Source organism: Peromyscus eremicus, chromosome 16_21, assembly GCF_949786415.1.
Source record: "Peromyscus eremicus chromosome 16_21, PerEre_H2_v1, whole genome shotgun sequence".
Lineage (NCBI taxonomy): Eukaryota > Metazoa > Chordata > Mammalia > Rodentia > Cricetidae > Peromyscus > Peromyscus eremicus.
This window is the reverse complement of record NC_081432.1, coordinates 12,562,870-12,585,911: the sequence shown is the minus strand read 5'-3', so window position 1 is coordinate 12,585,911 and position 23,042 is coordinate 12,562,870. Positions and strand designations below refer to the sequence as shown.

The window sequence follows — 23,042 nt, the reverse complement described above, 5'->3', positions numbered from 1 at the left end:
GAGAAATGATGTAATTATATTGTAAACTTAAAAATAAAAGGAAAAGAAGGTAGTAATTTCATAACAGATAAATTGAGTCGTCTGGTTGAATTGACTATAAAGAGTTGTTTTCAAAGGCACTGTTTGTCCTTCAAGCAATAATGAAAGAAAAACTTAGCTTTATTAAAGCCATTCAACTGAACACATACCAGCAAGCTGATGGCTAAACACCATCACTTGCTATCTGTCCAAAGTTAACATCAATCAGTCATTAAGCTTGAGGTCAGTTGCCAAGCAAACACCCGTCCTTGTCTTCTGTGTACCAAGCTAACAGGCTCTTGGATCTTCCCCACACCCACTGAGCATGTTCCGCCTCTCTCAGCTTCCCACCACTGCCTGGATTGCTCTCCACAGGCCTGCGTTTCTCCTACCTCCTAGTCAAGCAAGTGCTGGAGTTTCACATGCTAAGTCACGCTGTTCCCATCACTCATTGGTGAAGGGAGAAGGTACCATCATCTCTAGATGTGCTTCCTGGATTATTTCACAAGGATCTGAAAATTCTGCATTTGAATTAGCTCCCTGGTGGGGTGTGAGCTGAGCAGGCAGTGGTTTATCTGGGCTCTTCACCCCTGAGCTTCCAGGGCTTGACACAGGTGAAATGCCCAATAAATATAAGGCTAATTAGGGAGGAGATATGGTACTCATGGTTTAGCTTTTTTAGACACAGGTATCTTGCCTCAGAATAGAAGACAGGCAGGGACCAACCTGGCAGCTGACTCCACAGCCTCCCAGTGGATTCTGAGTCCAGCAAAGATATGGTACTTTCATATTTGTTTTATTATTTGTTATTTATAATTTATATTGCACTTTTCAAACTCTTGAAAAGAAGGGCTCATTTCCCACTGGACTTACATAAAATAAATATGTTTGAAATATTTTGCAATAAGGTGGAGTGATTCCTACTTAGTACATGAAAAATGTATGGTAGAACTAAACTTCCCCTTTTCAAGAAAAAACACTATCTCAAGATTTAAAAAGACACAACTTTCAATTAAGTAGAGCACAAAGTACTCTGGTTGAAGTGAAGGTAGAAATAATAGCATAACTGGACTATTCTGCATTTTTATCTACCAGTAAAATTCCTGTTAACCTCAGATAAAACTGTAATTTACTAACACCACAAGAGAATGATGCAAATAAAGTTATACTGTATCCACAAATCCTTCATCACCAATATCATCAATTGTAGTCACTCCTGCACATTAAAGGATTCATGGACCAGCCAGTGAGGTGATTCAGTAGGTAAAAGTGCCTGCCACCAAGTCTGATGACTGGAGTTTGATATCCAGGACCCACATGTTGGAAGGAGAAAACTGATTCATGCAAGTTGTCCTCTGACCTCCATATTCATGCCTTATTACATGTGCCCCTCATTAGATAGATAGATAGATAGATAGATAGATAGATAGATAGATAGATAGATAGATAGGTGTTTAAAAGATAAGATTCAATACCCTGAGATTGGGGTGTAGCTCAGCAGTAGAGTGCTTAGCGGGCAGAGAGCCCTGGGTTCTATTCCCAAGATTCAATATTAATCAAGACTTAATAAGGGTTTACATAGAATCTCTGTTTTAGAAGCTATATCTTAGGACTTTTGAAAACTTAAAGGGGTAACTTGTTCTGGAAGAAAGAATGAAAGAAAGAAAGAGAAAAACAAACAACAGCAAAAAATCCCAGCTACAAAGCAATGAGTAAAAGGCAAGTTCTTTGTAACAGGGACAGCAGAACAAGTGGCAAAAGTTTTAGTGTCAACTCCTTAGTATTAAAAGACACTCTCCAGGTTCTGTTACCTTTTTCCTACAAACAGAAAACTGAGAGGAATAGCCATTGAGTAAATTTTTTCTTACTTTATGAGATGTTGTAGATAACTTCACAAAGTTGAGGATTGTGTATCTATAGTTAATAGAATGCTTCCTAGATTTTCCTGTGCTTTTCTATTTGTGTTTCATTTTCTTTGTGTGTGTGTACATATGACATGGCAACTACCTGAAGGAATAATGTTTGGGCCTAGAAACGACGGTTCCTTTGTGAAGCTAATTGATAACTGATCACGATGATGGTATAAGAATAATACCTGGGCTTCTTGCTAAAATGCTATTTACCACTATACCTGAAGTAAGTCCATGGTAAAAAAGGAACTCGTCACGGTCAAGCATTTCAAAAACAGCCAGTGGAACTTGCCAATGGGTTAGACTGGGAGTGAGGTGAAAGTATGTGAAGTGTGTCAGCCTGAGAAGGCAGGAGAATGCAAGATGTAGGCTAAAGGATGGGAGACGGCCAGAAAGGTGACAGGGGAATGGAGACATTGGTTCTTTCTGAGATGTGGAGGCATGAAAGTAACAGGTTCTTTTTATTATTATTACATTTATTCAGTTGTGTGTATAGTGGGTAGTATGGTCATCCACATTCTACAGTGCATAGAGAATGGTCAGAGGACAATTCCAAGTGTCAGTTATCTCTGCACCATGTAGGTCCTGGGGCATGGAGACTCTGTGGCAGGTATCTTGACCCACTGAGCCATGTTGATGGCCCAGCAACAGATTCCTGTTGGGTTCATAAATGAGACAGATATAGGGAAGCATGAGTCACAGAGAGGAACTGGCCATGCACAAGGCAGATCAGACAGAAACTCATAATATGGGATAAGTTAGTTTATTACAAACTGAAGTGTAACTATTCAGATGTCCCTGGAGTCTGGGAACACATTGTGCTGAAGGAGTTTCATAGCTGCACTGTGGCAGTTTGAAGGGATGTTGCATGTTCAGGTCGTGTAGCATGTCAGATAGGTTGACCCATAATAGAAATGGCTTTCCTGTCTAGTGGGGCATGGATTGCATACTGTGCTATGATTATCTGGTACACTTAATATCCTACTGAAGGTTTTCCAGTGACAAACCCTTTCCTGAGTCTTCCAACTCCAAGGCAATACTAGCTGCCAGAACAAAGTCTGGTATCTGGTCAATAACAGATAAGAGCTACCCAAGGGACAGGCTGTGTCTGAACAGTGACCCACAGATAGAGTTCATCTCACCCTCTGGATAATCCCCTCTCCCTAGGATAAAATCAGAGAAGTCTCTTACATCCTTTACATAGCATTCAGATTCCATTCTCCATCCATGACTTCCCTGTGATATTCCTCATACCACCATTGGAGTCCCCTTTCCATCCTCGACTTCATTGAGGAATTTAATGGCAAATTTAAAAAGAGAGTATTAAATGTTTTTAATGGGCAAACATAGACCTCTTCCCACAATACACGCTTATGTCTCTGTTTCAGAGGAGAGAGACAGAGAACTCAGTGTGAGAAGACATGGGGTTTTGCTTCTCAGACTAAGGTTGGGGAAGGAGAAAACAACACCAACAACAAAATAGTTAGACGCATTGAAAGTTTGCAATATTCTAAATACTGGTCTTGATATCGTGTCTCAGTTTAGATCTCTCAACTTCCATTACACTTTGTGCCATAGTCCTCTTTTTTACGACTGAAAAAGTTGAGAAAGAGTTCCACAGCTGATAAGTGTAGTCTGACATTGAATTCAAGATTGTTAATCAGAATTGTTTTGCAGATTTGAATATTGTCTTGATACATTTGACCATAATGTATATAACTACATCAAAGTGTTTAAATAGAAAAATGTTTAAATAATATAATGACATTTTAACCAGTTATATAGGTAGCATTTAACATATTTAATTACATTTCAGACATAGGTGCCTAAAAATAAAATCGTTAAGTTCATTAGCTTACATAAATTAACTTCTATCACTATTACACACACATAAAATTCCTTGTGCTGTCAAAAATGCCAAGGTTCAGTATAAAATTCTTTGTTCAGTCTCTTGACATTAGACCATTCTTTATTCCTTAACACTAATAGTTTGAACATTCTGTAATTAGTTGGTAATTGAATTATGTTTTCTTCTCTGAAGGCAACTGATCGAGAGGGAGACCCGATCACATATGCCATCGAGAATGGAGACCCTCAGCGAGTTTTCAATCTTTCAGAAACGTGAGTTACAAGGAAATGATTTATACTTGACTGCCCCCTGTTAATGTCAAACAACATGCTGTTAGCAAGAGGACAGACTTGCAGCTGTTTGTAGCTTTATTTTACATTTTTTTTCTATGAATGTTAACGAGCACTGGGGGTAATTCTAAACTCAAAACCTATCCCTGGAGACTATTTGTTTATCTTAAACAATTTTATCAAGTAATATCCACTGAGGTGGAAAAATTTGCCTTTGCAGGCAAAGGCTTGGACTAATTAGATGCCTGTGCAGTTGGCAGTTGCTCATAGCGACTAGGGCATTTCTACAAAGAGTACAGCACTAACTCATTCATTTGAAGGGAGGCTTGGCAACCAGGTGTGTTACATCGCATCCATGATAAAATAAAACTGCAGCACCTCTTTTGGTCTATCTGCTCTCAGCATATCAGAGACACTCAGGTCATAGCTGTTGGAATGGGTGATGACATTCGAGAAGATGGTCAATGTACAGACCCCACAGGCTTCTACTCCGCATCATGATGGCAGTGAGGTTGCGGGACTTTCTTTTTTTTTTTTTTTCTTTAATGTTCCAGAAGGAATCCAGTTTTGGGGGTACCTCTTTCTTTCTTTCTTTCTTTTTGTTAATGTGGTTTTTTTATAAATATTTTTATTTTATAATTAATTTAATTTTACATATCAGCCACGGATTCCCCTGTCCTCCCTATTCCCACCCCCCCAGCCTTCCCCCCAACTCACCCCCCCATTCCCACCTCCTCCCCTGGGGAGGTCTCCCCTGGGGATTCAGCCCAGCCTGGTAGATTCATTTGAGGCAGGTCCAGTCCCCTCCTCCCTGCACCAAGGCTGAGCAAAGTGTTTCAGCATAGGCCCTAGGTTCTAAAAAGCCAGCTCATGCACCAAGAGCAGAATTGATGTTCCACATCTGCAACCAGTATCTTCTCTCACTGAATGAAGGGAGAGGTGACTTATCATGGTTCCAATAGGATAGTCACTGCTTCTGTCCCTAGAACATGTGGTTTCTAACCAAGTGGGCCATGGGTGAGTCTGTTAATCTTATGACAAACAAAATTTAACATAATAGAACTTTATGAGAAAAGGTCAAGTCCTTTCAGAAAGCCTTAGGTAGACAGTAACAGTTTTTCTCACCTCTCTGGATTTAAAGGTTTGATAAATAATTTCTAATTAACAATAGAAAATCTTATCTATTTGAAATTTCCTCCACAGATACATTAAAACCATAAGTTGACCATAGTTTGTAATTTCCATTAAAAATAAAACTATGTAAAAGACTGTTTTATTGAAACTGTGGTAGTGCTAGGCTAAGTATCCAAGCCAAGACTGGGATAGATTTACAAATCTAGAAACACCCCTACCACTTACCAAATGGAGTCAGAACCCATCCTATCAAGAACAAGTTGTCCTTTCAGCTGGTGAGTTTTGGACACAGTGAGAAAGAATGAAGTCAAGTCATAACACCATTCTTAAAAAATAACTGAAAATAGGTTACATATCTGAATACAAGAAGTAAAACTTCAGAACTCTTAGAAGAAAAATTATACAATATATATAAATTAGGCAATGTGCTATCTACATATATAGCACAACATTCACAATTATTATTAAGAAAGTATATTGATGCTCATCCAAAATTTAAAAAGAAATATGTTTCAAGATGCACCAGCATCAGCATTGAAATGAAAGGTCACCTACACACTTGTATAAAATACTTTAAATAATGTATATTGTAACTATATATCAAAAATGCATAAAAACCCAAAAGTAAAAAGAAAAAGAAGCTAATTAAAAATAGGCAAAGATTTGAGGAGACACCCCTTCTGTCCCTTATTCCATCATTCTCTCTCTCTCTCTCTCTCTCTCTCTCTCTCTCTCTCTCTCTCTCTCTCTCTCTGTCTCTCTCTGTGTGTGTGTGTGTGTGTGTGTGTGTGTGTGTGTGTGTGTGTGCATAAATGATAGCCAATGAGCACATAGAAATGTAGTTTCTTTCATTCAGAAAATGCAAATTAAAACTATGGAATTAGAGGAGTTCACATCCAGGTAAAAAGGAGTATGAAGAACAAGCAAGAGTCCGAACATGGGGACAGGGAGTCCTCATGGGTGTCTATGAAGAACATATGCTTACAAAGCTGGGAATTTTCTCCACATGTTATAATATATCCCTATAACTAGGTAATTATCTTCATGTCCACTCAGCAGAATTTAGGTCATACCTATGTATAGAATATGTGAAATAATGTTCATTGCAAGCATATATATGCACAAAGTGGAACCAACTCACATATCCATCCACAATAAATAAGCAGTGTTCTTTATCTACACAATGTATTATTATTCATTGATAAAAGAGAATGAATAACTGAGACATGATTCAGTAAGGACATACTTTGAGAACACATTTCTAAGTGATAATAAATCCAAAATTATCATATAATTCTATTTCCATTTCCTTGAAGTACACAGAACAGGCACACACACACACACACACACACACACACACACACACACACACACACACGTACACACAGGATTCCTGAGAACAAAAACCAGAAGATGACAGTGGACAGGAAGGTAAAAATGTGTCTGGCTCCTCTCACATCTCTATTTAGCAGGAAATGCTGCTCTGCCTTGCTTTATCTGCACACTATTATGCTATACACATGAACAACGATGTGTTTACTCTTTCCTTAGCATGTATTTGAGTTATATTTATTCCTTTTGGTTATTGACACTGTGATGAATATACATGTGTTTATATGTGTCTAAGTACATAATTTGTTGGTTTGGGCTGTATACTCAAAAGCAGAATTGCTAGGGAATATTGTAAATCTGTATCATAATGATGTCAGAGATTGTTAAATGCTTTTATTAGGGTCTGAATCATTTTATATTCTCAGCACCAATTTACAAGATTTTCTGAACCATTTTTCATTTTCACTGGCAATGGATAAGGATTCTAATTTCCCCCATAATGTTACCAACACTTAGTATCAAATATTTTTACTATGGTTTTTCTTCTTTGATTATAACTATCAGTGAGTGTGAAGTGATAGTTCTGTGTGACCTTTATTTGCATTTCCTGCAAGAGTAAGTAATGACTTTGAACACCTCTTTATGACCCCTTTCTCTACGCACTTTATTTGAGAAAACATCTGCTCTGATCCTTTGTTACATTTTAACTGGTTCCCTCCTGGTTAGTGGCGTGAGTCCTAGGTAGTTCTGAAGCCACATGCTTGCTGGATATAGAATTTGAAAACAGTATCTTCTGCTTTATTGGCTTCTCACATCACTGATAGTGCTTTTTGATGCAAAATGTTGTACTTATGACAAAGTCCAATAGAATTACTGTTTCTTTTGCTTCATGTGTATTTGGCATCTTATCCAACAAGCCATTGCTGAATCCAAGTCATAAATAATGTCCTTGCTGTTGCCATATGAGGCTCCTTTGGTTTTATATCCTATAATGATATAATTAATACATTGGAGTTAATTACTGCAGATACTTAAGTAGTATCCTTTACACTATTGAATATAGATTTCAGTTTTCACACTATAACTAGTTTAAAACAATTTTTTCTGGTTGAATGGTTTTGATACCTTTGCTGAAACTTTACCATAGACATAATTCATTCTGGGACCTCAGTTTTGTACATTGGATATTCTATTCTGCTTGGCGATGATCAGATCAACCTGAAATTGTGTGCTGGGTTTGTATTCTAGGATCTTGAGGGTAGGATGCGCTTTGCCTCAGGTTTCAGGTTCTTTCGTACCTTCAGTGGTTTTAAAGAACACCCAGTGTTTTTCTTCCATAAGTGAGTTCTAAGTTCAAGCAAGGAAAGTGCTGTACAATATTGCTTACTGCAGCTGACAACCTTTCGATAAGACAGCCACAATTCCTCGTGAAAGAGTTATAGGTGTGTTCCTCCATAACAGAGTTCAGAGCATTAATTCTCTCTTTACACTCTCAAGATCAGTGGTTCTCAACCTTCCTAATGCCGTGACCTCTTAAATCAGTCCCTCATGTTGTGGTAATTCCCAACTATAAGATTATTTTTGTTGCTACTTCATGCCTGTAATTTTGCTACTGTTATGAATTATCTGATAGGCAGGGTATCTGATATGCAACCCCTGTGAAAGGGTCATTTGACCCCGAAGGGGGTCATGGCTCATAGATTGAAAATGGCTGCTCAAGACCAATGTGAACCAGGAAACTAGAAATAAACAAACAAAATCACCATAATGTTCTCCCGTGATTGTTAACATTTTTATTTGTTGTGTCTTCATTTGGATTCTGTAAATATTTGACAATTTTCCATAATCCCATCCAATGTGGATCTGACTCAGGCTGCTTGAAGCTTTGAAGGTCTGTGGGGTATAGGCAGAGTTTTTCATTGGGACCCCATGTCAGCTCTGTCCCGCCAGCTATTCCCAAATAACCACACAGAAACTTATTACTAATTCTAAATGCTTGGCCATTAGGTTAGGATTGTTACTAACTAGCTGGTACATCTTAAATTAACCTACAATTTATCTACATTCTACAATGTGGCTTGGTACCTATCTCAGAACTGCATGTTCATCTGCTTCATCTGCATCTCTTCTTGACTCCTCAGACTCTGCCTTTCTTCTTCCCAGAATTCTTTCTGCCCCAGTAATCCCGCCTAGCCATTAGCCAGTCAGATCTTAATTAACCAATGAGAGTGATACATATTCACAGTATACAAAAGGATTGTTCCACAGAGGTGGGGAGATGCTATCTTGGAATTGCCTCCTTCACCACACCCACTGCCTTCACATCTGAGCCATGTTTTCAGGCCTGTGAAAAAACTCAAGCAGCATTATTGTTGGATTTTTATCAGAAGCAATGCTGATGTACCATACAAAAGAAATTTTTTGCACTCCTGAAGCAGACAGTGTTTCCTGCCTCATGACCTCCACCCGTTGGTGAGAATGTTCCTCCAGGCCAGCTTTACCACAAGAGATGTTCATATTTTCCACAGACTCGTCGCTCTGCTCTGAATACTCAAAGACACTATCTACATTTCACTCTCTCTTCCAAATATTCCCCCCACAATCAACTGCCTCCATCATGGAGTCAGAAGGCATAGAGAGAACATTATCTCCATCATAATCATATAGACAAGGAAAGATAGATTTGTGTGAAAAAACTGTTACAAAACAGAAAGCTAAGTCACTTTCAAAGTTCATGCCCAAGGAGAGTTAGAGGAGGAATGAAGGACTGTAACAACCCAACACAGAGCAAGGCCAGGAACAATTCATTTTTTTCTCATTGTACTACACCTAGGTTGACAGACTTCCCATTTCTTAAGTTGTTTCTAAGTGTGTCTGAGAAGCCAAAACCGCCTTGCTTTTCTCTTTGAATGTTTTTACAGAATGACATTACCTGAGGCATCTGCGGTGTAGAGCGTTGATACAAACCTGATTACTGTGAATGTGCTCTGGAAGGGGTTTTCAGTTATTTGGACTAAACTGTTTTTAGTCAGTGTTTCACAGTCCTGCCATATGCTCTGAGAGCTTCCAAAGTCGGCATCAACAACAACAAAAAAAAAAATCAACCAAATAAGTTTGGAATTCCATTTTTCCCCTGACTCTTTTCATTGCCCTGTGCAATGAGTATCATATAAATTCCACTCTCAGAATCAAAGCATTTAAGTTAAAACAAAGCCTATTTATCAATTAAAAGCAAACTTGGTTTTATACTTGATTATTATCTGTGTTTATTGCATTAAAATAAATGCTCTCCTACAGTTGGTACTTGATGAAAATGTTGTTTGTAGCGTCCAGAGCAAAACCCAAAAGGACATTTTGAACTTAATTTGGAGACTGAATTGTTATAAGTATTACATTGGAGAAAAGTATACAAAGGGGACAAAGGGTAAAATTAAATAATTCTAAGGATGAGAATTTATTCAAGTATTGTTTGTAACTTATTTTACTTACCTTGAGAGTCACTCTAAATTCCATAAAAATAAGCAAATGATGTAATTTCTAGTACATCCACAAGTATGTATCTAAATATTATTAAATGAACACTAGCTATAATTTATTATAAAGAATGTAAAATATACAATATGGTCCCTTGTACAGAACAGTTATAAATGTAAATATACATAAAAAAATAAAAAATAAATATTAAAAATTTGCCACACTACACATTTAATATAATCTTTGAATTATCTGATTTTGTATAAGTTCCATAAATGTGAAGTGCAAAGGAAAATGGGCTTCCTCACAGAACTTGTCAAAGGGAAAGATTGTCTCCCATTTCTATAGGGATCATTTTGCAATAAATGGGAAACCCGCACGTGATATTTGTAAGGGACAATGTCTTGACTGGGAACTGTGATGTTGCCTTGAAACAAGGGAGCCTTTTACTTTGAAATGATGACACACAACACCTGTGTGTCTCTCCCAGGAATGAATTAACCATAACACTGTTGTTTTACTTGGTTATTCCACTAGAAGGTAAAGAATCATCTCTGTGATCTCATTCAGGATTGCAGTGTTCTATTATTGCTAAGGATCTCAACAACTTTAAAGAGTTGTTTCCGATTTCAGCAGGAGTCCTAGAATCACACTTTAATACACAGTTTATGATTATGAAAAGTGGATAAAAATAATCAAAAATAGCTCTTCCCAGTAGACCCTCTTCTGCTTCATGACATGTATGAGAAGATATGCGGTTTTTTTATTTGTGGAAATGAATAGAAAGGGGAGGAGGGGACAAGGAAAGATAAGGTGTGAACATGTATAAAGGGTAGAGATGGAAGTAGGAAATGGGGGTGAAAGGAGGAGGGATAGGGATGGGGGTAGGGAAGAGAGGGAGGGAGAGGAGTGAGAGGTGACCAGGTCTGCAGGGACCTTTATATCCAATTTGGGAAAAAAGAACAGCTCACTTGACACACTTTCTTTTTGTTTCTCTCTCTGCCTCTAGCACGGGGATTCTCACTCTAGGGAAGGCGCTAGACAGGGAGAGCACCGACCGCTACATCCTCATCGTCACTGCCTCAGACGGAAGGCCAGATGGGGTAAGTGTGGTCACTGGGAAGGGGTTTTCAAAGCAATACTAAGGGATACTGAAGAGTTCTGTATCCCTACACTCTGAATCACGCGTTACAGACATCAGGAGCCTTATCCACTGTGTAAAGTGCTCCTTTCTCAAAGGGCGTCCCTAACAGATATATCCATGCTCTGAAACTTTCCTGGTATCTTATCCTTTGATTTTAGGAACAGACCTTTGTGTTCCACATTCATACCATTTTTATCATGGCAACTCACGGTGAACCTGAACTCAGATTTTCTCTATCAAGCACTGCACGGTGTCGGTCACAAGCAGCAGCAGAGCACCACTTGAGGCTTTCTGAGTTGAACATCCCCCACTCAGCCCCACTTTTGAAGAGACAAGAATGAGATAGGTTTTAAGTGCATATTGGTCAAATGAGGTCATAGGTATCCACATGGATCACTCAGGATCTGAGGAAACCTTAATCTCCAATTTCAGCTGCCCATAATTTTAGAGAGGTAAATTCCATTTTGCCTTTTTTTTTCTGGTCCTAATCATCAGTTTTCAGAATAAATATATTGGGCTGGGCGGTGGTGGTGCACGCCTTTAATCCCAGCACTCGGGAGGCAGAGCCAGGCAGATCTCTGTGAGTTCGAGGCCAGCCATTTCATCTTCCTGGAATTTGTTTTTGTTTGCTTTGTTTCTTTCCTGTTCTAACCTCTGGTGCTTGAACTCAGAGCCTGACCTGAGCCTCTATCACAGATCACGACTACAAGAGTCTAGATTTAAAAATCATTTGCCAGTGTTCCTTCAACCACTTTGCTCACTGTTTCCACATCTGGATTTCAAAGCGTCGTAGTACGTGTAAGTAAGTGCACAAGTGCAGGGCAGAGGTCAACCTCAACCTTGACTCAGGAGCTGTCCACCTTGTTTTCTGAGACAGGGTCTCTCCTTAGGAACTGAGCTTTCAGCTTAGGCTGGCTGTCCATCGAGCCCGAGGATTTGTCTGTCTCAACACCCCTACCATAGGACTTACAAACTTGTGCCACCATGCCCAGTTTGTTATTCGGATTCCTCATGCTTGTAACACACGGACTCCACAGATTGAGCCATACCCCCAGGCCCCATGTTTCATCTCCTTTAGCCAACTGCTTACCTGTCAACTCAACACAGCTGCCTAGAAATGATTGTCAACCTATTAAATGAGTGGGTGCAGGTCATCCAGTTCAGCAGGATCATACTCCAGTTTCCTTGAAATGACTTTGTTGCTTTCTCTGACACCTTGACTGTGAGAGTGTGTTTCTAACCTTTAAAGATTAGAAACAGAGAAAATTTACCAAGATGAAACATGCCAAATTAATACTGAAATAATATTAAAGTCTTCATAAAGTTAAGAAAAAATAGAGATAACTGGCCATTATAATCTTCCCATAAGAACTACTTGACATGTTAAAGATTTTAATAAGTACTATGCAGATAATAAAATATACAGTTCAAAGAATGCTGAGACATGTATGATTTGTAGCATGCTGGTGTTACACAAAGGAGCAGGCATCAGAATCTCTAGGAGGAAACTGCAACTCATCTGATGACTAAATATTGATTTCTTGTAGGCAAATTTCTAAGCAGTTTTATTAAATAAGAAACACAGAGCCAAATACAGAGGTAATAGCCAAAAGAGATCGGAGAACTAGCAAAGAGGCACAGCTACCTTATCTTACCACCTCGCCACTGCCAATGCTTCCCCAGAGATTCTTCCCATCTAACTTGTGTTTTTATTGCCTTTCTGTTCTGCCTTCTCATTGGCTCCAAGCCCAGCCACATGACTTCCTTGTCACTGCCTGTCTATACAGACCTCCAGGTCTCTTTGGTTGGTACTGGGATTAAAGGCTCCTATCACCACACTTGGCTGTGTCTTTGACCACACAGAGACTCTGCCTGCCATGTGATTGGATTAAGGGCATGTGCTACCACCACCTGACTCCTGTTTATGGCTATGTGACCTCTGATCTCCAGGCAACTTTATTTATTAACATACAAATAAAATCACATTTCAGCACAATTAAAATATCACCACAATTGCTTCCAATTTTTGTCTTTTCCTCAATTTCTTAATTCCCTTAAGGTAATTTTTCATTTCCTCTTTAAGGGCCTCTGTCATCTTCATAAAGTTATTTTTAAGGTCCTTTACTTCTGCTTCCTCTGCATTGGGGTGTTGTTCGGGTCTTGCTGTTGTAGGACCACTAGGTTCTGGTGGTGCCATATTGCTCCTTATGTTGTTGAATGTATTCTTATACTGCTGTCTACCCATCTGGGCTGGGGTAATTATAGGCACAGGTGTTGATTCTTCCTCCAATCAGTGCTGGTGGGGTCTGTGCCTCTGGGTGCTGCTGATGGTTGATGGGGGGGGGGGGTTGGGTTCCTTGTGTGTGTTTGTGGTTGAAGGGTCCAGGGTCCAATGGGTGGCTGGGGTGATGGAGCCATCTGCCTGCAGGAGTTTTACTTGCTGACCAGCTGCTGGGGAGGTGATGGGTGGAGGAGGGGCACAGGATGTGCCTCAGCATTCAGGGCCCAGAGACAAGGACTGGGAGACCAATAACTCACCTCTTCCTCCCTGATTAAAGATGAATGAGTCCAGGAAAGGGCAGGTCTTCCAGGAGCACTAACCAAACACAGTACATCAAGGAGTGGATTGGGGGATGGGGACAAAGGTGGGTGAGGGAGACTGGAGGGAGAAGACAGAGGGGAGGCTGTGGCCAGAACGTTAAAATAAATAAATAAATAAATAAATAAATAAATAAATAAATAAATAAATAAAGATTACTGAGTCACCCGACTAGCCAATAACAGAGAGGGGATGCTAAGGAAATGAAGGAGGAACTATTAAAGTAATTATTTAAAGGGTATAATTAGAGTGAAGTGACATTTAGGCCAACCATGGGTACAAGGGGGAAAAAAAAGGATACACATAGCATTGGGGTGAATCAAAATGTCAGTCAGGAATTAATGGTAGTGACATCACCGTGGATATTTTAGGCCTACTCTTAAAAATAAAATGCCTCAGAGAAGGGACGAGATGGAGAATAGCCAGCATGTTCACACTCTGGACCAGATGCTGTCTGTAAGCCTGGTGCTGCTCATTCATGCAAGCCGTATATTACAGCTACTCTGTTACAGCAGGAAGTTTTCTGTCATTTGCATGTGGATCAGGTCTGCTTTTGGGGTTACAGCGATTCTAGGTTTCGATTTTCTCATTCTTTAATCATTAAGATCTCATTCAGCTTTAAAAATGTGTTGCTTTTGGGTAAGTTCTGAACTATTTTCAAAAGTTTGTATTGAAAATATTGAAATGTTTGGATTTTTAACCAAGAATATTTGATTTGAAAATTTCAATCATTTATGTAATTTGTTGTAGATAGATAGATGATAGATAGATAGATAGATAGATGATAGAAATAGATAATTTTATTTTTAATGGGGGAGTTGTGCACGTGGGTGCAGTTCCCTGCAGAGGCCAGAAGAGGGCACTGAAGTTATGATGTCACAGGCAGTTCTGCGCTGCCCCACAGTGAGTGCTGGGGCTGAAGTTAGGACCTTGGCAGAAGCAGCACCAGCTCTTAACTGCTGAGACATCTCTCCAGCACCCAGAAAAAAAATTTATAGGTGCTTGTACAGCCAGTACCTGAAGAACGAACTGTACAATACATCATAATGTACTCTGTAGTCTAATAACACTTCTCTTATTTGAACTTTTTAACTTAAATCTTTTGTGCAGCCATAACAAAATAATTTTTTAAATTAATAACCATGGAATTTTAAATAAATGCATAGTGAACATGGGCCGGGGGTAGTCAAGTTTTAACTGAATGAAAAATAAGTTAAAATTAATTTGTAGGAAACAACTTGCTAGGGTAAATTTTTTTATGAAAATTCCTTGTCTCTTTGAATACTGATGGGAAGATAAATAAGGACCACTCACACTGTATTTCTCATTTTTAATTTTGAAGAGGATTTTTTTTTACTTAATTTGACTTTTTTACATTTTTTTCTTTTCTGTTTTCATTATGAATAATTAAAAACCTCAGCAAGCTGTGTAGATTTTATTAATCATCACAGGCGTAAGTCGTTTTTCACATATTAATAATTACAATCATTTTTCACATATTAATAATTACATTCATTTAGAGTTGCTACTTATTTATGAGCTTGTCGAAGTGTAGCTGGAATAGGTTTTGATGGAACGTCTGTGTTTGTTGGCCTTTAAGCTGTTACACATTATCGAGAGTATTTGCAGTAACAGCTTGTAGGTTCTCAGATCCATGCTTCCCTTTTCCTTTGAAGGGTTGTACACTTACTCTGTCCTTTGAAGAAATTTCATGTAGCATTTCTTAATAATGCCTGGTCCAACAAAACCAGACTAAAACAAAATTTGATTGAAAATCTGGGCAAACTTTACTCTATGTTCATGGATATAATTTGATTATCACAAATTTCTTGTCCTCTCTCTATGACTATCTTGCTCTTGCATAGAATGTGTCTGCTGTATCTGCAGGGTCTCTGAGTGTCAGGGACGGGGTGAGGAGGGAGACCATGTGCTCTGCCTCCCATCCTCTCAGTCTCTCTTCCATAGTCCCAGATGGACCTCTCCTCTATCCCCTCTTTATAAATGATTCTCTAGTTTTTGGTTTTTCCCCCTTGAAAGTTTCTCCAGCTCAGCCTCTCAATGGCAAGAAGAACATTTTTCCAAATCACAGAGTAAATCCAGTGACCTGAATCGACTCTCCTGCCTCTTGATACTGGAGCTTCAAGAAGGTCGGCTGCTAAAAAAAATAAAATAAAATAAATAAAATAAAATAAAATAAAATAAACAATATTTTCCATTAATGCTCTCTAGGTAGAGAGCTACTGACTTTCTACTTCCTTGTTTTATTGGCATAAAAAAACAAAATGTACGTCTTAAGTTACACATCCTGATTTTCTCAACCTTTTAAATTTCCATTTTTACAAAAAAAATGAAAATCTAAAATATGAATAAACGTTTTGTTATTCGGATGTGGGGACTGTGGGTTCTATAAGCAGCTTCCCCCCCACACCGGTCATTATTGTGGTTCATTGACTTTACAACTGGGTGAAACTTCCAATTGCTTTTCTTCCTTGGTAGCTTGAATAGCAGCTTCTGATCCTGTGAGAGCTAGTCCTCGAGGAGGAGGTGTCCAGGTCAGCTTCTGCAGTAGGAATGGGAGCCTGTGTCCATTTCTCTTTTCAGTTTCTAGGACCCCATCTGATGATGACCGCTGCAGGCCTTGTGCATGCTGAGGTCTCTGTGAGTGCATTTTCTTCTAAGTCCTGTGTCAAAAATACGTGGTGTCTTCAGCAATGGGGTATAATCTTCAAGTTTGGAGCACCAAAGGACGATGATAATAGCCTATATTGTTTTGAAATCTTCTGGTTACCCCACAACCAACAACTTGCAGAGAGATTTCCCATTCTTGGAACTGAGGGTTTTACTAGAAAATACATGGCTCTGGGTAGGGGGCATTATTCCCTAGTATGGAATTCTGCATGTGTTTAAATAACCTTGTAAAATACTGTATTTGTCTGTGACTTTTGCAGACATTCCTAGTATTATTTAAGCCTTCCTCCCACTACCTATGTATTTACCTCCATACACCATCCTGAGTTAAAGTCTTCCTTGTTTTTACTATTTCTGTCTTCATAATGCCTGCGTCCTACTGTCTGCCTCTCTGGAGATCCTTTTCTGTACCCCTGCCCCGTGGGAGCCCTGCTGGGAGACTGGCTCCCACATTTTATGACAGTGTACTCTTGAGGAGAGAGAGATAAGAGATATTAGATAGAAGGAGAGAGGAGAGAGAAACAGAAACATAGGATAACCTTGGGAGGGCCTGCACCAGCTTATCCTTATCCACAGGCCACTTCAGTCTCATCTAAAGGACCTTTTATAGGAATGCCAAGGGGTGGAGCAAAAGACCTCCTCCAGCACAGCCAAGTGCAGACCCTTCCAATCACCTGGTAACCACACACAAGGTCAAGCAATCCTCTAATGAAACCCTGCTGGGTGAAGGACGTTCAGATCTCACTAGGACACCTTTGTGGGCTTCCACATTGCCCCAGTGGTCTCCTACATTGCCCCAGTGGTCTCCTTTTGTTTTCCTGATATCTGCACTTGCTTCAGGCTATATAAGTACATCTTAAGGTTCAGAGTTGGGAATTACAAATAAGAAGTCCTCTGTTTTCTCAGTCTGTGTTTCCAGTTCTACACCCTTACCTGAAATGTTTATGATTTCTTCTTTTTTTTTTTTACAGCTGAATAGTATCCATAGTGTCTATGTGTGTTTTTATTACCCTTTTATCAATTGAAGGACATTTAGGTTGTTTCCATTTATTCCCTAGCTGTTGTAGAAAAGGCAACAATGAACATGGCTGGTTATGCATCTGTGAAACAGGATGTTGATCCTTTGGGCATATGCCAAGGAGTGGTATAGCTGGGTTGTATAGTAGATTTACTTTCTGCTTTTTGAGGATTCTCCAAACCAGTGAAAGGAGGTCCCTTTTAATCACTTCCTTACCAGCATTTGATTTCAGCTCTTTCCTTCATCTTGGCCCTTCTGATGGGGGTGAGATGACATCTCAAAGGAATGTCAATTTGCATTTCCTTAATTGCTAAAGGATGTTGAATAACTTTGGAGATATTTCTCAACCATTTTTATACCTTCTCTGTTTAGAGCCATAGCCCATATTTTTTTATTTTTTTATTTTTTTTTATTATTTTATGTGCATGAGTGTTTTATCTACACGTATGTATGTGCACCACATATATATTCCTGATACCTACAGAGGTCAGAATAGAGTACTGGGTCCTTTAGGACTGGAGCTACAGTTGTGAATCACCATGTAGGTGCTAGGCTAGGAATCAAACCTCTGCAACATTAAATACTCTTCAACACCGAGCCAAATCTCCAACCCTCCTTCCTCCTTAGCCCATTTTTACTTGGGTAATTTGTAATCTTGTTTCTTTTTTGTTTTTGAGTTATTTGTAGATTCTGAATTAAATGTCCAGGATGTACTTTAAAATATTTTAATTTTCATTTATGTCTAAATTTAATTTAAGAATATTTCACTTCTTTTTCTTTTTTTTTATTAAAAGTAAGATTTTTTTCTCATATAATATATATCCTGGTTAAGGTTCCCCCTCCCTCTTCACCTCCCAGTTCCTCCCTATATCCCTTCATATCGGATTCACACCCTGATAAGAAGCCTGAGGGCCAGGTTAGTAGCTCTATGGTATAGTCTTTGCCTAGCATGTCCAGAACACTGGGTCCATGTGTTTCCCCACCCATTCTCTTATTATATGTTTATAAATAAATATTTTCATGTAGAACTTACATCACTAAAAAAGCATCATCATTCATTTTACCAATTAGTGCACTTAAATTTTGGACATCTTAATTATCTTCGACTTCCAAACTAGTTTCTAACAGTTTAAGAAATTAACTTGATAGGCTCAACAAAGTTTACGATATAAAAGGCAACAGAAATAAAATACCTTCAACTGTAATATTTTCTAATCAAGAATTTCTTTGTATGAATGATTGTATATTGCTTCCTAGACCATAAAAACTATAGAAAACCAAGGATGCTACACAAATATCTAATTAAGAGCCATCACAGTCAAAGAAAATAATTTTATGCTGCTATGGAAACATCTACTTGCATTAGTTGAGAACAGAATATTTTAACATCCATCTATTTATTGGAAATAAAATCACAGGTAATCTAAGTGGGTAAAGACTAAAGGTGATCAATGATAGAATTTAGTACTAAAATAGAAGAATTTCTAACTAGTAGGATTATAAGCAATGCAACTTTAAAGAAAATAATAAGCAAATTTCTCAGTAAGATAGTTACCTTATTTATTAGGTTTATTGGTTTGATATTTGTTAGTTGTCATACGACAAATTGACTTACAGAATTAATTGTGAAAATGGTCCTTTTATCATACCCTTATTAGCACAGACTGTGTTAATTTCTTGGTAATTAACTTTTAAAACCTAGAATCTGTCCTTAGTGTGAAACATGATTCATGTTGAATCATATAGAGTGACCATTTTCCTGACCAATCTAAAAACTGAAACTATCATGCCCTGTAGCCAGGCAGTCTGTGACTACATCAACATGGTCAAAAGAGTGTGGCCAGTGGATGTAAAGTGGAGCTAGAATCATGTGCAGTACTGACCCCTGCACCACTTTGACAGGAGAGTTGTCCCCTTTCTTAAGAAACGTATAAGCTACAACTTACCCAGCAATGTGTTCTCCTGTCGTTTCTTGCAAAACTCAGAACAACATGGGAAAGTATGCCCAAGCTCCCATCAGTGGGTCCTCCACTCAGCGATGACTCAGTTCCCCTGTGTATCAACCAGCCACAGGTCACAGTCTTTGACAGTGGATCCAAGATAGTCTGCAAGCCTACTCCTCCATGGGATGGAGGAGACTCTAAAAACATAACAGATAGATAGGAAAGGCAGAGGTGGACATAAAGGTGTCCAGGGAGCTTGAAGAAATATCAGGGACTCTAGTGCAGCCACTCTGAGGTCTTAGCTTCAACTTCTAAATTTAATACCATGTTCACCCTCAGGCAAATTGGGAAATACTGCTGCTATAAAACACATTTTTTTAAAAACCTGGTTTCATTTCTAACACAACTTGAAAAGAAATAACATTTGTTAAAATATTTTTTTCTGTTATACAAGCAGTGTAGCTTTCTGGGAGAACATTTGAGAAATATATAAATGTTACAAGGGAAAAATAAAACACCTGCACTCCATCTACTCAGAAAACATTTTAATTTCTTTCTATAAATCCACAGTATGTGTACACACATGTGTATTTGTTTGTTTGCATCTTTGAAATTAAACCATTTCATTGGAAATGTATACAGAGTAGAGCACACAAACCATACCTGGAAGGCTTGATGGATTTCTGCAGTAGGAAAGCATATGTAAGCATAGCCCACTGCAAGAAACAAGTTATTCCACCCTTGGGCACTTATCTAACCCTTGTGTGATGTAGGACTTCCTCCAACTCTCCTTCTTACTGTCCTGTGTTGACTCCTTTCTGTGTATAGGGCTCTCGATGATGTCAGTGAAATCCTGTAATTACATGTGATCATGTGTGACTTCTGTCCCTCAACCATATGTTCCAGAACTATACTACAGTATTGTTCATGACATTGGATCATCATATCCATAAACAGCTTATAAATATCTGCTATAGATGGGCATTGGTTAGTTTCCAGATATGGGCTACAAAATGCTGTTGTGACTATCCTCATGTCTTTAAATCAAAGTTTGGTTGAACATTAAATACATATAAATCATGTACATGTAGCTCTAAATTATGGAAGGGTAAGCCATCAATGGACTCAAATAAACAAGCCGCCCATGGCCAGCATCTCTCTGTGATGCATGATGAGTTTTAATGACAGCTGAACATGTTATATAACAGACATGGAGGTTTAGGATAAAATTACATGAAAGATTGCTCTTGATTTTGTTAAAGTAGAGAGAGTTTAAAATAGAAGTCTTGGAAGCTGGGACTGAATCTGAGGTAAGGCATCATTACTCCTGCAGTCAAGTGAGGAGTTACATTGTTTTCAGCAGAACACACAGACATTTACCAGGCCATTCCATTCTGACAGCTGAGAAACCCTACTTGGTCTCTTTCTACTTGTTGATGCCACACAGCCTCTATTGAGTCACCCACTACAGTTCATGCTCTGTGCCTAGTTTCATTGCAAGTTGCATACTGGTTAGTAGAAACTCTTTTTCTCTGGTGTGCAGGGCTCAATGTGTTTGTATTTTCTTAAACAAATCCTGTACCAATCTCTCATGGGATTTCTGTTCTCTCTTTTCCTCTTATATTTCAGTGGCCTATAATTAAGCATTTTCATATCATAGCATACTGTATGCTTCCCCTTATAAGTTAGGGTTCTTTCCTTCTGTGTTTGCTCTTTGCCTCCTGTAACCCACCCCACACTGAGACGGAGATGAGGGAGAGGCCAAGGTTAGATGGAGGCTCACGCTCAAGTCACACATGACGATAAACTTACTGACACCAAGACCTCTATAAACATTTTCTGGTTCACTAAGCCAAGATGTCCCTGTAAGAAAAGAGCATCCACAAAAATGGGTAGCTTACCTGACACGAATGTCATTGTCTGGGGACCTAAGCGCAGCAATTTCAATAATAATTTAATAAAATCATCATCATCATCATGAGGCTCAAATTCTTGGTTTAAATATAACATTGAAACTTACTAAGGTAATATATTCTGACGGTATTACTTTGCCTGAAAATATTTATTTATATACCATACTATTTGATAGTATATATAAATATATATTTATACAGTGAAATACACAAGTGATGAAAACTACAGGATTAGTATATATGGATATATATTAGTATATATGGATATATATATATTAGTTTATCTATGGATAAAAGGGTGCCTGTGTGTATAAACAAATGCTCACTACCTATAATGTGAATTAAATAAAGGTGGCATCACCTGAAAGGTAAGCCTCCAGGAAATACTTGACATTCTCAGGAAGATGTGCACTTTAATAGCATTGGCTTTCTCCATTTTTTTTTCCAGTTGTTTGAGGCTTTCAAGCTGATTCTTTTATGTTCTATGTCTTTTTTCTTTGGAAAGCTATGGACCAAGATGCCTTTCAAATAGAGAAAACCCACTGTAGACACTTGGCTAAATCCCCAATGACAGCAGCTCCTCTTGCCTCTCACAATCTTCTTCTCTCTTCCTTTAAGACCTCCACTGCCACTGTGAACGTGGTGGTGACAGACGTCAATGACAATGCTCCTGTGTTCGATCCCTATCTGCCCAGGAATCTCTCCGTGCTGGAGGAAGAGGCCAATGCCTTCGTGGGTCAAGTGAGGGTAAGTGGAGGGTAATCGTTTAGCTTAAATGTTGTGTGGATGGACCTCATTTCTTACATTGTAATTTTGAAGAGAGATGCGGCTCAGGTGATCTAGTAACTGACTCTTTGGGTACTCTTCGTGACCATTTCATAGTCAGATCCTGTACTTGACTTTTATTTGTCATATTTAATGATATGTAATTTAAACATGAGTTAGTGTTAGAGTACTCCTTTATGACTTAACCCATATAATTTTATTTTCTGAAAAAAAATTGAATATGTCTAGAAAACTGTGTATTTCAGTATGCCATTAGGGTTGGCTGGGGGCCCTTCCCAATACAAAATATAGATCATTAGATGTGACTTTATTTGACATTATAAATCTGTCTTTAGACTCTACACTTTGTGTGTATTCCTGCATGCTCTAGGATTAATTTATACTTCCTCTACTTCCTGTGTGGACATGAGAGTCATTTTCTGCAGTATTTATCTTTGGTGCTAGAGAAGAGCCCATGGCTTTGTGCACATTAGTGGAACATTCATCCACTGAGAAATAGCCTCATCTCTGTGGTTGCTTTTGGCGAACTGTCTCATTTCTCTTATGGTATAGCCAGGTTCTCACACTTGGTCTGTGCCTAATCTCAAGCACAGCTTGTGGTTTGGAAGCCACAAGGCAAAAGATGTCCAGAGGCAGATAGTATCCTCTGAAGCTCCTCCAGCAGATGAAGCATGGAGGTGTCCTCTAGAGGCATCCTCCTGGGAAATATCTGAGACAACTAACGTTATAAACAGGATGCTTATTTAGTTCAGTTTCACTGAGATCAAGCAGGCCATTGATGGGGGCCTCTGGTGAGGACAAACACTACCACACAGTTATACAGCCAAGCTCTCTGCCCACGTCTGGATCCAGGAACAGGAAGAAATACCTTCTAAGAGCGTACTCCAAAGGACACAAGAATCTCCCACAAGGCTTCACATTTCAAAGAGTCCACCATCTTCCAG

The 23,042-nt window shown here is 38.8% G+C and overlaps 1 protein-coding gene across 9 annotated transcripts in view; it reads left to right on the top strand.

Moving 5' to 3' along the window:
• Nucleotides 1-23,042, top strand: part of Pcdh15 (protocadherin related 15) — a 623,956-nt gene that overhangs the window by 382,868 nt on the left and 218,046 nt on the right. For 8 of the 9 annotated variants that reach the window (XM_059244015.1, XM_059244010.1, XM_059244012.1 and 5 more), the window contains 3 exons: nucleotides 3,970-4,049; nucleotides 11,017-11,110; nucleotides 21,931-22,059. In XM_059244015.1, coding sequence (XP_059099998.1) covers nucleotides 3,970-4,049; nucleotides 11,017-11,110; nucleotides 21,931-22,059 — 303 coding nt within the window. The remainder of the gene's footprint in view (nucleotides 1-3,969; nucleotides 4,050-11,016; nucleotides 11,111-21,930; nucleotides 22,060-23,042) is intronic. The other variant, XM_059244014.1, reaches the window with a different exon arrangement.